At 34.5% G+C, this 16212-nt stretch overlaps 1 protein-coding gene across 1 annotated transcript; it reads right to left on the bottom strand.

Moving 5' to 3' along the window:
* Window positions 1-118: 118 nt before the first annotated feature.
* On the bottom strand, window positions 119-1735 carry LOC127075661 (uncharacterized acetyltransferase At3g50280). Its single transcript, XM_051017110.1, has one exon. The coding sequence runs from the start codon at window positions 1610-1612 to the stop codon at window positions 299-301; it is 1314 nt and encodes a 437-aa protein (XP_050873067.1). The 5' UTR covers window positions 1613-1735; the 3' UTR covers window positions 119-298.
* Between the last annotated feature and the right edge of the window lie 14477 nt (window positions 1736-16212).

Here is a 16212-nt window from a genome sequence, read left to right as displayed (position 1 = left end):
CTCAGAACATGCTTCAAATTATTGGTAAGGCATCCATGAGCATCAAATTCAAGATGAACATCAAAACAGTAAAAGTAAAAAGAGAATAGAAACGAACCTGAAAAAGGAAGAACCGGAATGAATCAATTCAGAATCTAGTTGAAAGCAAAGAAACAAAACTGAGAAAGACATGTTTCCTGTTTTTTTTTGTTGACAGTGCCTAAGACTTCAACCTCACTGTTCATGTGTTACACAAATACAAAATCAAAACCATTTGAACAAAAATGGTACACCAAAGATCTAGCATTATTAACCATAACTAAGAAAGCTCCATCATAAACTCAGGATCATTTCCCATTGCCACCAAAATTTCATAAGGTTGACACACTTCAAGCTCCATGTTACCTTTTTCTACACATCCATACACATAAACTTTTCCATTTCTTTTACTCTCATACCCACTTCGAACCCCCACAGGTTTTCCCCATCCAAAATCACTCTCATAAAACTCAAACCAGGGTGAACTTCCAATGACCAATGAATTAACATTCCCCGCATCATCACGCGTAATAGTAAAACTCGGTTTCGTTAGCCAATTCTTATACTCACTTCTCAACTTCTCATCATTGTGCAAAGCAATTATCTTATTCATTTCCAATGCACCTTTCCCAAGCCCGCCATCTCCCAACAACTCACCGGCTTTCATGGAAACCACACATTCTATCACAGCAACACCATAATAATTCTCCGGCAACTGAGGAACCAATCTCTTTTTAACACCTATATCCAACACAAATTTAACGTCTGTTTGTGGGTCAAGTTCTTTGGAACGTATAAAAGAACGCCAAAGGTGAGTGAAAAGTGCTTGCAAAGAAGATATATTCGTTGTACCAGCCTCTAAGTTGGCTTTGAATTTCAGTTTGGCAATATTCTCTTTTGTGAAATGAAATATTCTCTCTGATGGGTTGAGTTTCTTTTCTTCAAGATTACTTTGTTGTTCTATTTTAAAAGGAAATCGAATCGGACATTCAATACCTTTCGGAAACCACCGTTCAAATATCGGAAGTGTGGACATTTTAACGCAACCTTTCGAGAATCTCGCCCAAGAATTGATAAAATAGGCGAACAAATTACCATCACCAGTCACATGGTTGATAGTACAGCCAATGAAGATGCCATCGACTAACTCTGTAACTTGAACAGCGAGTAATGGTTGTGATGTGCCATTGTAGTTTTTAAATCCATTCATTGCGTAAAACGAGTGATGAATAGGAGTAACTTTAGCGACTTTAAAAATATCAGCGACGGTGATATTTTCAGCCACCGCATGAACAAAGAGTGCACCGTCGTTGTTGCAGTTGATAGAACAGGAGATAGTGTTATCTTCATGGTGTGTGATTTTGAGACGACCGGTGAGGGGATGGAGTAAATGTAAGGTAGAGGTGAAGGAGTTTTTAAGGTGCTCGATTTGGTTAGATACATCTAAGTTGGTAGGGTGGTGGTAAAGATAACCAAATTGATTGTATTCAAATGGGAGGAATTGAAGATCCCATGGAGTTAGATGGATTGTATGATGATTTGGGTGATTTGGTGCATGTATGGTAGTGGTGGAGAGGACTTGCAAGGAGCTCATCTATGGTGAGGAGTTAGGTATTTTCTTGGATAAGTTCGATGTTTCAATAATACTACTATAGATTCGTCACCCCCACTTCACGTGATATATGTCTCTGCCTCTGCGTGATTCATCCTTCAAACGGTCAAATAGAATATAAAATAGTATATAAATTGTACTTTCCAATGTTATATAGGTGTATTTCCATTAATATAAAACTAGTGTCATATAGAGTGATATCTGTAAGTTTGGATTACTTGAAATTTTGCAAAAAATATACTCACTCCTTCTAGAGTGACCCATTTAAAATAATGAAATATGAAATTTACAATATAAATTAATTCTTTGTTTTTTCAATTTTACATTCTAAATATTATTATTTTTATTATTTTTAATATATAATAAATTTTTATTTTAATAAAAAAATTATTTTTTCTCTTTAATTATTATAATTTTAAATATATATGAAATAATCTTAATGCGACGAAGAAAATATATAATAATTAAAAAATAGAAATAATATTATTATTAATTAATAGATACATAAGGATAGAAGTGATAGAAAAAGAATAATATATTAATAATGAGTCATGCTAATTCATGTTTTGGGAACAATGCTTAAGTATTTCAAATAAAGAAAATAGATACACATAATATTTCTTTAGAAAATTGATTATTTATGTTTTCAATACATTAAATATATATATTTAGAAAAAATATGTATTTTTAATCTTTTAAATAATACTTAATTTATTATTTTAATTTCTTATTGACACATGGTTAACATTTCCCATTAATAATTACAAATAAAATAAAGGAAGAAATAAATGATTCAATAAAAAAATCATTATTATTTAAAAAATGGACCTATAAAAACCAATTATATATATTTACAAATGTATTAATATCTAGTAAAATACAACTGATCCTTTATACAAATGGTCATTCAAATTTCGTAGTAAACTATCCATGACTAAGCAAATCTTTAATTATACTCCAACTTTATTTTTTTGAACTTCACGATATTCTTGTGTTGTAAAAATTGAATTAAACTTCAATGAAAGTAAATTCATTTGACCGTTAATAAACTTTATTGCATATTTAAAAGAATATTTGATTTAAGGGTAATATTAAAATGTGTCTCTAGAGCATAAGTTTAGAATTAAATAAAAAAACATTATTTTAAAAAATATGAATTACTGTTTTTAATAAAAATTTAAAATTATTTTTTTCAATATAAACTTCTTATAAATATATCTTTATTTTTTCTTCTAGAACACAAGGTAGCACTACCTTTAATTTAATTAACTAATAAAAATTGATCGTAAATTTTCAATTGTTGATTGGTTTGGAAACTTTCAGAAATAATTAATCAGAAAATACCCTCAAATAAGACATATGTCATAAAATAAAAAAATTATAATTATAAAGTAACTAGTATCATAATCTTGTATTGTTCTCATAAATATATATTTAAATTGATTTATTTTCTTAATTGTATTGATAAATATAACTTAATTGTAAAATATGGTTTTTTTAATTACAAATTTTTACATATTTAATATTTTTTAAATAAACAAAATATCTACCAATTATTTAATAATTTTTTATTTGTTATATATAAAGAATAATATAAATAAGCAGTAAAAAAACTAAATAAAGAATTGGTTGGATTAAAAAAACTATAATTATACAATATTTTTTGAATTGGAAGAAAATTAATGTTTTTAATTTAATTTTCAATTACAGTAATTATAAATGAATTCATTAATTTATTTAAAAACATATAAATAAAATAATAAATTGATTTAAATTATTATAAATAAAAACTACCTATAAACACTATCTTAAAGACTATTTTAAATTGTCTAATGGGTGACTATGATTTATTTTGGTGAGTGATAATGTGATCAACTAGTTGAGAAATTTTGATTTAGTATGAGAAGAAGAAATTGGTCGTGAGTTTAAGAAATGAAATTTCAATATTAATTTATTCACAAAAATGAATTGGGTGTTAGAGTTGTTAATTTTACAAGTCCATCCTGCATAACCGTACCAGAGAAAATCACACCACAAAATTAAGGATACACACCAAAAATCTTAGTTCTATAAAGGAACAATTACACTGTATGTGGGAATCGAAATGTGATTTTTACAAATTTCCACAATTATACCTTTGACTCAATCAGATATTCTACAATTCGAACCTCAACTAGTTTGACTGATATGCTAATATGTAAGCATCTTCGAACCTTCTCCCAAAAGATCCTTCAATATTATCAAGATTAAGTTCTTCTTCAACATTCTCCATAGACAAGATCGATGGAGATTCATTCAGTCAAAAAGAACCTCTACTATAAGGATTTGATAAAACAACCTCTACAAACAAGAAGCAAACATATGAAACACCAATCATAGAGTTTCAAGATTATGATAAGGTGGATAAAGCTTCAAATAATATACTCCCTCTGATCATTACCTCTGCCATCGCCAATCACTCCATCTCAAGAATTCTCGTAGATGATTGAAGGTTCTACAATCTAATCTACACCATAATCTTCATTGAACTTGGTTTGAAAAAATAAGATATGCGTTCAAACGCCAAAGCTTCTTGGAATTTAATGATTTCTCTACTCATCAGTTTGGATAAGTGTACTTACCATTCTCCTTAAAAGAGGAAAATATTAAGAGGAAGGTGAAATATTCCATTCTTCATGGTTCCATGCTAGAGTGTCTATAATGAGATCCTTGGTCGATCATTCCTGGAGGATCTAGATGTTTTGGCTTCCCACGTCCACCTGAAGATAAATTACCACAATGATTCTCACAAACCTGTTAAAGTCAAAGTCAACCTTCGCATAGCACGTCAAATACATGATGAGTTATTTGACAGTAGCTGACTTCCTTAAAGGAAGAGTCGAAGAAGCAGATGAAACTTCATATGTAGTTAACCTTTAAGCTCTTGAAGACGAACCCATACTAGAAGACATACTAGGTCCCTCAACCTGGATGAAGACAAAGGTCTTAGACCGGTTCCAATTGGAGGATTTGAGGTTGTCCAACTGTATGATAACTCTATGAGGTCCGTGAGAATAAGAGCCATACTCCCTATTGAAGTAAAGTAAGGGTTAGTTAAATGTTTTAGAGACAACACTGATCTCTTTTCCATCTCTCCTCATGATATGCTCGACATAGATCCTAGTATAGCATGTTACCAACTAAACATTGATTCCAACACCTGATACTTATCCTAGATGAGGAGAAAGGAGTCTCCGGAGAAGGCCGGGGTGGAAACTAAAACAACCCAATGACTATTGGACACTAATTTCATCTTAGAAATAAAATACACTGAATGCATGTCCAATGTGGTCTTAGTCAAGAAAGCCTTAGGAAAATGGATAATGTATGTAAATTAAATGGATCTTACTAAAGTGTGTCACAAAGACTAATACATACTCCCGAGAATAGACAGGTTGGTCGACAACTCAACTTGGTACAAACTTGTGTTTTTAATGGATTCATATTCTGACTATAAACAGTTGAACAAGTGACTCCGAGTACAAGAGGGGAGGAGAATTATGGTATTAAAAATTTATGGTTAGTTTTAGGGTTTTATTACTTAAGAGAAAAATTATGTCAGTATTTGATGACAGTTCTTCATTGCATGAATTTAATCGAAGAATCAGATCAAAACAAGTGAAAGATGAGCAAAAATGAAGAAGAAAGACCAAAGAAATAGGAAAAAATTGCTAAGTGTGAAGATTGTTGATTTAGTGAAAATTTGAGTGAAAAAGGAGTAAAAAAGATTGCAGCTTCGGAAATAATCACATGCAGCATCGCGCACGCGGTGGGGTCCATAAAAGCTGCATCACGCGATGCAAGTCATCATGCACGCAATGGTCCCTTTTTCTGGAATTTTCTGACGCGTTCTGATCCATTCTGAAGCCAATAAAGGGGATTTTCTGCACTTTCACAAGGGTTACGATTTGGAGAGAGCAAAGCACGATTTAGAGAGTACCAACAGTGATTTTTAGGGCATTTGAAGCCATTGAAAGCCATTATTCCAAGGGAATTCATATGTTATTTTCATTTATCAATTGTGTTATGATGAACCTATTTCAATATTGTTGGATTCTATATTGATTTGACTTTGTATGAACCTTTTGATCTATAATGTCATTCATTCAATTGCTTATTGTTCTTAATGTTTTTTATGTGAGACACTCTTTTAATCTGATTTTGGACACATAGGGAATATTGATCATTAGTCTATATGTTGGATCTAAGACAATTATTGTACTTACGCTGATAGAATAGGACTAGGAGACCCCGAGTAGTGCCATAGGGAATTAATGTTCTATATATTGCCTAATCCTGCTTACGCTGACGGACTATCGGTAGAAAGCTCTGAGTAGTGGTTAGTGAGTTATTTCGTGACAGATCGACTACAACGGTTTTGTTAATTCGCCGTGGGATTATAGTGATAAGATCATTCATACAAGGCCTCAAACATCAATAATAGAGGAATAGAGGATTCTAAAACACACTTGACTGCTTTCGTGATTTTATTTAATCGCTTAATTACTTTTCGCATTAAAACTCGAAAACTCCCATTTTTACTAGTTTTTATACATTACACACATTTTCTCTTACTTTAATACAATTAATGTGGATTCTATTTTTTTTATTACTATAACATTATAACATTTTCGGTACAATTATCAATAATTTAATATTGTTTGATCTTAATGTGATGGTCTAGTACACTTGAATACTATCAATAATATTAATATTGTTTGATCTTAATGTGATGGTCTAGTAAACTTGAATACGTGGGCTATTTTTTACTCCAGAGAATTTGGATCCATTCCTTTCCTTTTACTTATGTCCCCACGTGCATTAACTTTTTTGGCCTCTTCGTGAAACAATCCCACAAGCCAACTAATTTCTCCATTATTTTTTGCCACTTAAGTTCATATTTGCCTCTTCAATTTTAATGCTTCAAGTTGTTTATTTTACCTCATCATGTAGCATGTGCATCATCAAAGACAGCCTTGCAAAAAAAAATTGAAAAATCAGCTTTGTAAGTTTTGTATGCATCTAGAAAAATATACTACGGGCTTCACTTTCACGCCACCCATACAAAAGACAAAATATTTGTCATCTCTTTTTTTAAGATACACTAGTAGAAAATCCTTCCATATATAAGGACAAGTTTTGGAATTCTTTTTCAAAATAACCAATTTTTTTAAAAAAAATTTAAAAATAATTAATTTTTCAAAAAAAAATACCAAAATAATCAAGTTTGGTAGAAGATGCGTCAGATGAATTGGCGAACCCCCATACCAATAAGAGTAGGCGCCAGGAGCATTGGCGCACATGCATTGGGCCTCATGAGGAGGCGCCAATGCTTGTGACGCCTACATTGGCCCTCATGAGGAGGCGTCAATGTCTCTGGCGACTGAGTGCATTTTCATGGTGGGTGTATGCGCCAATTTATCTGGCGCATACACCCCCTATTATTTTTTCAATTTTTTTATATTTATTTAGTTTTTTAAAATTTTTAATTTTTTTAATTTTTAACATTTAATATTTATTATTTAATACATAAGAAATAATAATGAAAAAAAATTTTTATTAAATATGTAGTAACGTCCCTCTGTTCCACATCTTGGTGCGTTAGTTTGTCTCCGAGGTCTCCCACGAATTTCTTGAGGTGTTTGTGGTCTTTGGGTGCTGACCTGATCGAGCGATTGTTGGTTGGAAGGTCCGGCGGAAGTTCCGACGGTATTTGACGATGCTGCAGTTTGGTTAGCGAACACACCGATTATCTGATTCACTACAGTGGAAATGCACCAAAGTGATCGGGTCAAACTGCAGTTCGGATTGCTACAACAGATTCCAGAATCTCCTACGTGTTTGGGGAATTGGCATCAAAAAAGGGTCGATGCACAGTGAGATTATTCTGACTGGAGAGACTTTGCAAAAGACATGTGTCGTCAATGGAGGAATCGACGGCAACACATCTTGAACGAACCAATCATCCAAGGTGCCAGAGTCCCTCCGGATATTGAGAGCAAATGATGACACATCTGTCAAATACCGCCGGAACTTCCGTCGGACCTTCCAACCAACCATCGCTCGATCAGGTGAGCACCCAAAGACCACAAACACCTCAAGAAAATTGTGGGAGACCTCAGAGACAAACTAACGCATCGGGATGTGGAACCTGAGGACGTTATAATCGGGCAGGTCATTAGTTTTTTGTCTGTCCAATGTAACCAATTATTACATATTTAATAAATTTATTTCTTATTATTATTTCTTATGTATTAAATAATAAATATTAAATGTTAAAAATAAAAAAAATAAAAAAATAAAAACTAAATAAATATAAAAAAGTTAAAAAAATAATATGGGGTGTATGTGTCAGATGAATTGGCGCATACACCCACCATGAAAATGCACTCAGGCGCCAGAAGCATTGGCGCCTCGTCATGAGGGTCAATGCAAGCGCCACAAGCATTGGCGCCTCCTCATGAGGCCCAATGCATGTGCGCCAATGCTCCTGACGCCTACTTTTATTGGTATGGGGGTGTGCCAATTTATGTGGCGCATCCTCTACCAAACTTGGTTATTTTGGTATTTTTTTTTTGAAAAATTGGTTATTTTCAAATTTTTTTGAAAAAATTGGTTATTTTGAAAAAAAAATCCAAATTTTGTATTCGTATAATTTTTTATAATTTTTTATTTTTTAATATTTGAATCAATAATTTAATATTTTTTTGTTAAAACTTATTAATATTTTATTAAATAAATTATTTTTATTTTTTAACAATAAATTAATTATTTTATAATGGAATATAATTTTAAAATATTTATTAATTCTCTTATTATAAATTTCCATAATATTTTTCAAATGCTTTTAAAAAGTAATAGACAAATTTCTCTTTCTATATTTAAATTACTAATTTTACTTTTTGTTTCCTATACTTTTTACATTAAGAGAAAATAATATTTATGACCCGTAGATGAATCGGAGAGTGTTTTCTTTGTGAAAGAAAAAAAGGTGATATGGTAAGTCCATGAAATATGCAGAAGTTCCCAAGTCATAAATGATTCAGAATTTAAACTACAATTCCATTAGCAAAATGTTATATAAATATTATGCTTACACAATCAGCTAAGAGGGACTAAATAAAGGTTGAGAGTACACGGTGTTAGAATATTTCCAGATACAACTTATTATGTATTAGGTTATTAATTAATTAATATAGTCTATTATTTCCCTTTAAATTAGAATTAGTCAAAGTTTGTTAGTTTGTGCTTGCAGCACGTTTAGGAGTGGGCTAGTGGTTAGTTAGAATCAGCCTAAAATTGTGGGATGGTTGTTTAGCATGTGGCTATTTATTCTGTCATTGAAATTCAATAAAAATAGTCAGTTTGTTTCAAGATATTACACATTGTGGTATCAGAGCGAGGAACAAACTGTAACCTAAAAAAAAATGATTGAGAGGTTGTTCATCATGACTGAGAATAGTCATTTTGCACAGGTATGTCTACCTAAGTTCGACGGTGATTACGATCACTATAGCTTATTGATGGAGAACTTGCTCAGATCTAAAGAGTTCTGGGGAGTTGTCACCGATGGTTTCACTGAGTCGGCGCAGGGAGATACGCTTACTCCGGCTCAAACAAAGGCGTTGGAGGATATGAGGCTGAAGGACTTCAAAGCAAAGAATTATCTTTATAATTCAATCGACAAGACTATTCTGAAGACGATCACCAAGAAGAGTACTGCCAAAGAATTGTGGGATTCTATGAAGAACAAATATCGAGGCAATGCAAGAGTCAAGAGAGCACAACTGCAGACTCTTAAGAGAGATTTTAAAGTGTTGGAAATGAAAGATGGTGAGTCAGTGAATGACTATTTTGGAAGAGTCATGGTGGTGGCAAATGTTATGAGGAATTGTGGTGAAACAATGGATGATGTGAAGGTGGTTGAGAAGATTCTTCGCACCCTAACAGAGAGATTCAATTATATTGTCTGCTCTATAGAAGAATCAAAAGATATTGACACCCTAACGGTTGATGCACTTCAGAGTTCATTGTTGGTACATGAACAGAAATTCAACAGGAAGAGTGGTGAAGATGATCAGGCCTTAAAAGCTACTCATGACTATGGTGGCAGAGGTGGAAGAGGCAATGGTAGAGAAAATTTTCGGGGCAGAGGAAGAGGTAGAGGAGCAAGGCCCTGGAATCGTGATACAGTGGAGTGTTTCCATTGCCACAAACTCAGACACTTCAAAAATGAATGTCCTGATTGGAATGCTCAAGTAAATTATTCCAATGCAGGATATCATCATGATGATATGACAGAGGAAGTGCTCCTTATGGCGACTATTGAAGAAGTGCAAATCAGGAATGAAGAAGTGAGCTTAATGGTTTATGGAGATCAAAGCTTTGAGAGTCAGCAGAGCTGGTGGTTTCTAGATTCTGGGTGCAGCAATCACATGAGTAGAATCGTTTTGGTCATAACTTTTGATCCGTAAGTCCAAATCGAGTGTCGTTTGAAGCGTTGGATACCTGAAACAGAAGGCTATAACTTTGTTTCAGGAATAAAAAAAAATTTGGAGATTATTTCATGGACGTTTTTGGGGTTGAAGAAGATGAAAATTATGTTGGAAAATTTATAAAACAACAACTTTTTAGTAACGCCTTCGTGCACGGTTTTATTCATAACTTTCAACTCGTGAATCATTTTGGGTTGGGGTTTAAAGCATTAGAAAGGTGACTCTAATAGATATTATGTGAATGGTGTATTTGTTATGAATGTTAAGATGGTAGAGATGATCTTAATTGCATATTATATGAATGGTGTATTTGTTATGAATGTTAAGATGGTAGATATAATCTTAATTTCATATTATGTGAATGGTGTATTTGTTATGAATGTTAAGATGGTAGAGATGATCTTAATTGCATATTATGTGAATGGTGTATTTGTTATAAATGTTAAGATGGTAGAGATGATCTTAATTGCATATTATGTGAATGGTGTATTTGTTATGAATGTTAAGATGGTAGAGATGATCTTAATTGCATATTATGTGAATGGTGTATTTGTTATGAATGTGTATATGTACCATTGGTGGATGATTCATAGAGTTGAATTATGGTGATATGTGGAATGTTAAGATGGTAGAGATGATCTTAATTGCATATGTTGTTGGTATTTGTACATTCATTCATGGCATGGTCGGCTTCATGGTGGAAGCGGTGAAACTGTGGGTTCACATGGTAGCACACGTTGATCCTTAATTGGAAATAGGCGTGGTAGATAGACGGTGATCCTTAATTGGAAATAGACGTAGCACACGTTGATCCTTAATTGAAAATAGGCGTGGTAGATAGACGGTGATCCTTAATTGGAAATAGACGTAGCACACGTTGATCCTTAATTGGAAATAGGCGTGGTAGATGTAGCACACGTTGATCCTTAATTGGAAATAGGCGTGGTAGTGGCTTTGATCTTGTCCGGATCGGAAGCGTGGCTTAGATTCTAGATATTGAATCGGAAAGCGGTGAAACGTTGGGTTCACATTGCGGTACCACATGCATAGAGTCACATGTCATGCATTGAGTCACATTAGAGTTATGTGATAATTGAGTGTATGCATTGTCGTGATTGTGATGTGTGTATGAGATATGGTAATTGAATTTGGTGATGCTTGAGTACATAACTTGACAAAATATGTGATTATGTTATAATTGTAGTTATGTGCATTATTGGGAATATAGTATTGGATTTTAATATGGTACTCCTTGAGTTTTGATGGATGTTTGAAACATGTGAAATAAATGTTGATGAATATTATTTACATGGTTATACGAAGTGGGATGAATTCCTTTAATTGTTGAATTAATCATTGTGCCTTATTATACTTCTTCATAATGATTTGAATTCTCACCCTTTCTGTTTGAATGTTACCTTACATGGGTATCATGCAGATACTCAGGAGTAGTATCGCTGAAGTAAGTGGACGGTAGCTCGCTCGAGATTAGCTGGAGAGTTTCCGTATTTTAGTTTGAAGACTAGGTAATGAATCAATGCTCTGGTCATGTAACACTGGGTAGATTAGTAGTATTGCACCCGTATCCTATTTGGATAAGTATTATGTTATTACTTGTGAACATGCTTATTTGCAGTTGCTGTTGAGAGGCCATAGAGCCAAATATTCTGATTACGATTTCAGTTTATTTTGAAGAGATTATTAAGAGATGATCATGGTATGGGACATGGATCATTATGAAATGCATGAGTATTCATTATTTTCCGCTGCGAACGCATATTCGTGAATATTCATGAGAACTGAAATGTGTTATTTTGAATGACCAGGTGTATTGTATATTGATGATGAATGGTGTTGGTTTTTGAAAGCTTTTAGTTTTTGAAAACGTCGATGTGACGCCCTTTTGTTTATATGCGTGCTTATTTACTCTGATTACATGTTAAGTATTTTGGGGTAGAAAAAGGGGTGTTACATTAGTGGTATCAGAGCAGGTCGGTCCGTCCGGCCAGGTTGTTTAATTATGTTTGTTCCCTAGTATGCGACATGTGTGTGAGAACATTGTCGATGCTTGTTTTATTTTCCATTGGCAGGTTGGGAATGAAATAAGTAGGGGAGAAGCGTCTGCTTATCTTGGATGTTCCAATTGTATCGAGCTTGGACATTATGTTGTTGCATGCAAGAGTGCAGTGTTGGCTAGTTAACTTGTTTTGGGAATGTTGTGCTTTCCTGAACCCGAAGAGAGGTCGGATTCGAGGATGGTGTTGGTTAGAAGTTAATCGGGTGTATATCAACTATTTTGAGAAGACGGTTATTTTTCCTGAGGTTGGTGCGAAGGAAGATTGGTTTGTGTCTGCTAAGCAAGTGGATAAATCGGTGCAAGGTGGTGCCGAGCTGTTTATGTTGTTGGCAATCTTGGATATTTGTGAGAAGAGGACGATTGAAGAATTGCCAATAGTTTGTGAGTTTGCGGAGGTATTTCCGGAAGATATAAGTGATTACCGCTGGAACGTGAGGTTGAGTTTTCGATTGATTTTGTTCCTGGAACTAGTCCTGTATCGATGGCTCCTTATAGAATGTCTGCTTGTGAGTTGAAGGAGTTGAAGAGTCAACTTGAAGACTTGCTCGAGAAGAGGTTTATTCGTCCTAGTGTGTCGTCGTGGGGTGCACCTGTTCTGTTGGTCAAGAAGAAAGAAGATTCTATGAGATTATGTGTTAATTATAGACAACTGAATAAAGTGACGATTAAGAACAAGTATCCACTTCCGAGGATTGACAATCTGATGGATCAGCTAGTTGGAGCTTGTGTGTTTAGCAAGATTGATTTGAGGTCTGGGTATCATCAGATTCATGTAAAGGCTGAGGATATTCAAAAGACTGCTTTTCGGACAAGGTATGGTCACTAGGAGTACTCCGTGATGCCTTTTGGTGTGACTAATGCACCTGGTGTATTTATGGAATATATGAATAGAATTTTTCATGACTATCTGGATAAGTTTGTTGTTGTGTTCATCGATGATATATTGATTTATTCTAAGAGCAAAGAGGATCATGCCGAGCATTTGAAGGTTGTGTTATCGGTGTTGAAAGAGAGGAAGTTCTTTGCTAAACTCTCTAAATGTGAGTTTTGGTTGAGTGAAGTAAGTTTTCTTGGACATGTGATTTCAAGTGGTGGCATTTCTGTGGATCCTACGAAGATTGAGGTTGTATCTCAATGGGAAGCTCCTAAGTCTGTTGCTGAGATTCGAAGTTTCCTTGGTTTGGCTTGTTATTATAGGAAGTTCATTGAAGGATTTTCTAAGTTGTCGTTACCATTGACGCAGTTGACGAGGAAAGGTCAAGCTTTCATTTGGACTTCGCAGTGTGAAGCGAATTTTCAAGAGCTTAAGAGAAGATTGACTATGGCTCCTATTTTGATTTTACCGGATCCGTTAGAACCTTTCGTTGTGTATTGTGATGCTTCTTTGTTGGGTTTGGGAGGTGTTTTGATGCAAAAAGAGCAAGTGGTAGCTTATGCTTCAAGGCAACTTAAAGTTCATGAGAGGAATTATCCGACGCATGATTTAGAGTTGGCCGCCGTTGTGTTTGTGTTGAAACTTTGGAGACATTATTTGTTTGGATCGAGATTTGATGTGTTTAGTGATCACAAGAGTTTGAAGTACTTGTTCAATCAGAAAGAATTGAATATGAGGCAAAGGAGATGGTTGAAATTCTTGAAAGATTCTGATTTTGGTTTGAATTATCATCCTGGAAAGGCGAATGTTGTAGCCGATGCATTGTGTAGGAAGTCATTGCACATGTCTATGTTGATGATTCGAGAATTTGAATTGTTGGAGCAATTTAGAGATTTGAGTTTGGTTTGTGAAGCGACGTCTTCGTGTGTTAAACTTGGTATGTTGAAGCTTATGTGTGGCATTCTTGATGAGATTAGAGAAGGTCAGAAGTCAGATTTGAAATCAGTCGATGTTATGACATTGATTAATCAAGGCAAAGGTGGTGACTTTCGGATTGATGAGAATGGTATCATGAGGTGTCGTGATCGAGTTTGTGTTCCGGATGTTGCGGATTTGAGAAAGAGGATTCTTGAGGAAGGGCATAGAAGTGGTCTGAGTATTCATCCTGGTGCTACTAAAATGTATCAAGACTTGAGGAAGATGTTTCCGTGGCAAGGTATGAAGAAGGATGTGGTGGAATTTGTGTATTCATGTTTGAATTGTCAAAAGTCAAAGATTGAACATCAAAAGCCGTCTGGTTTGATGCAACCGTTATCTATTCCCGAGTAGAAGTGGGATAATATCTCCATGGATTTTGTTTCGGGTTTGCCGAGAACATCGAGTGATTGTGAGGCGATTTGGGTCGTTGTGGACAGGTTGACGAAGTGTGCTCATTTTATTCCGATGAGGATGGATTATTCGATGGAGAGACTGGCTAAGTTGTACATCGAGAGGATTGTGTGTTTGCATGGTATTCCGTCGAGCATTGTTTCGGATAGAGATCCGAGGTTCACTTCGAGATTTTGGGAAGGTTTGCAAAGTGCTTTGGGTACGAAGTTGCGTTTGAGTTCGGCATATCATCCGCAAACTGATGGTCAAACGGAGAGGACTATTCAGTCGCTTGAAGATCTTTTGAGGTCCTGTGTTTTGGAACAAGGAGGAAATTGGGATAGTTTCTTGCCTTTGATCGAGTTTACGTATAACAACAGTTTCCATTCGAGTATTGGGATGGCACCTTTTGAGGCTCTTTATGGCAGAAGGTGTAGAACTCATTTATGTTTGTACGAATCGGGAGAGAGTGTTGTGATTGGACCTGAGTTGATTCAAGAGACCACGAATAAGATTAAGATGATCCAAGAGAAGATGAAGGCTTCTCAGAGTCGTCAAAAGAGTTATCATGATAAGAGGAGGAAAGCTCTTGAGTTTGAGAAAGATGAGCATGTGTTTCTCCGAGTTACGCCAATAACGGGTGTTGGTAGAGCTTTAAAGTCGCGTAAGTTGACGCCGCGTTTCATTGGTCCTTATCAGATTTCCGAGAGGGTAGGTGAAGTGGCATATCGGATTGCATTACCACCATCACTTTCTAATCTTCATGATGTGTTCCATGTATCTCAATTGAGGAAGTACATTGCGGATCCATCGCATGTTGTTCCATTAGATGATGTTCAAGTGAGGGATAATTTGACGGTCGATACATCACCTATGCGAATTGAAGATCGAGAAGTGAAGAAGCTTCGTGGGAAGGAGATTGCTTTGGTGAAAGTGATATGGGCCGGAGTCGCCAATGGCAATATCACTTGGGAACTCGAGGATAAGATGAAGGAATCGTATCCGGAGTTGTTCGTTTGAGGTATTTTCGAGGCCGAAAGTATTTTAAGTGGGGGAGAGTTGTAACAACCCAATTTTAGTATTTAATTATTATATTATTATTATTATTATATTTTATTTTATTTATTTAGAGTGTTAATTAATTAATTGGTTGTTAGGTAGTATAACAATTGATTATATTAATTGATTTGGTGTGTTAATTAATTATTTAGTTGGTATGAGATATAATTGAATAATTAATTATATTAATTAACTTGGTGTATATTTAGTTGGTTTAATTTATTTGAATTAAATTAGAGATATTCAAATATTAGGTCTTATTGGGCCTATTAATTAAATTAGAGATATCGCTCTTTAAGCCCAAATATAATACTATAAATAAGAGGTAGGAGAGTGAGAATTAGGATTCATTTCATCATTGGAGACAATAGAGAAAAAGAAGAGGAAAAGTAAGGAGAAGCTAGGGTTTCCAGAAAATTGAAGAGGCAAGGGGGGAATCCTTATTGTTATGGGTTAGTATGATCGGGTCAATGGGTAGATGTATGTTTAGGTTAAAATCCCTAATTTTGCATGGTTTTGGAATTGTTAGGTCTTGATGAATACTCTCGATTTATGGTGATTTGGTCGTGTTAAAACTGTTAATTAATGTTATATACTTAGAGTATTGTATGGGTTATAATTTTCTGAACGTGTAGCTTTTTGAAAACATCGATGTGACGCCCTTTTGTTT

This window comes from Lathyrus oleraceus, chromosome 4 (genome assembly GCF_024323335.1).
Source record: "Lathyrus oleraceus cultivar Zhongwan6 chromosome 4, CAAS_Psat_ZW6_1.0, whole genome shotgun sequence".
Taxonomy (NCBI): domain Eukaryota; kingdom Viridiplantae; phylum Streptophyta; class Magnoliopsida; order Fabales; family Fabaceae; genus Lathyrus; species Lathyrus oleraceus.
The sequence above is the reverse complement of the archived record's forward strand: the minus strand, read 5'-3'. Positions and strand labels throughout refer to the sequence as shown.

Excerpts from the sequence above, each read along its gene's own strand:
- LOC127075661 (XM_051017110.1), bottom strand. The coding sequence starts at position 1,612 with ATGAGCTCCTTGCAAGTCCTCTCCACCACTACCATACATGCACCAAAT.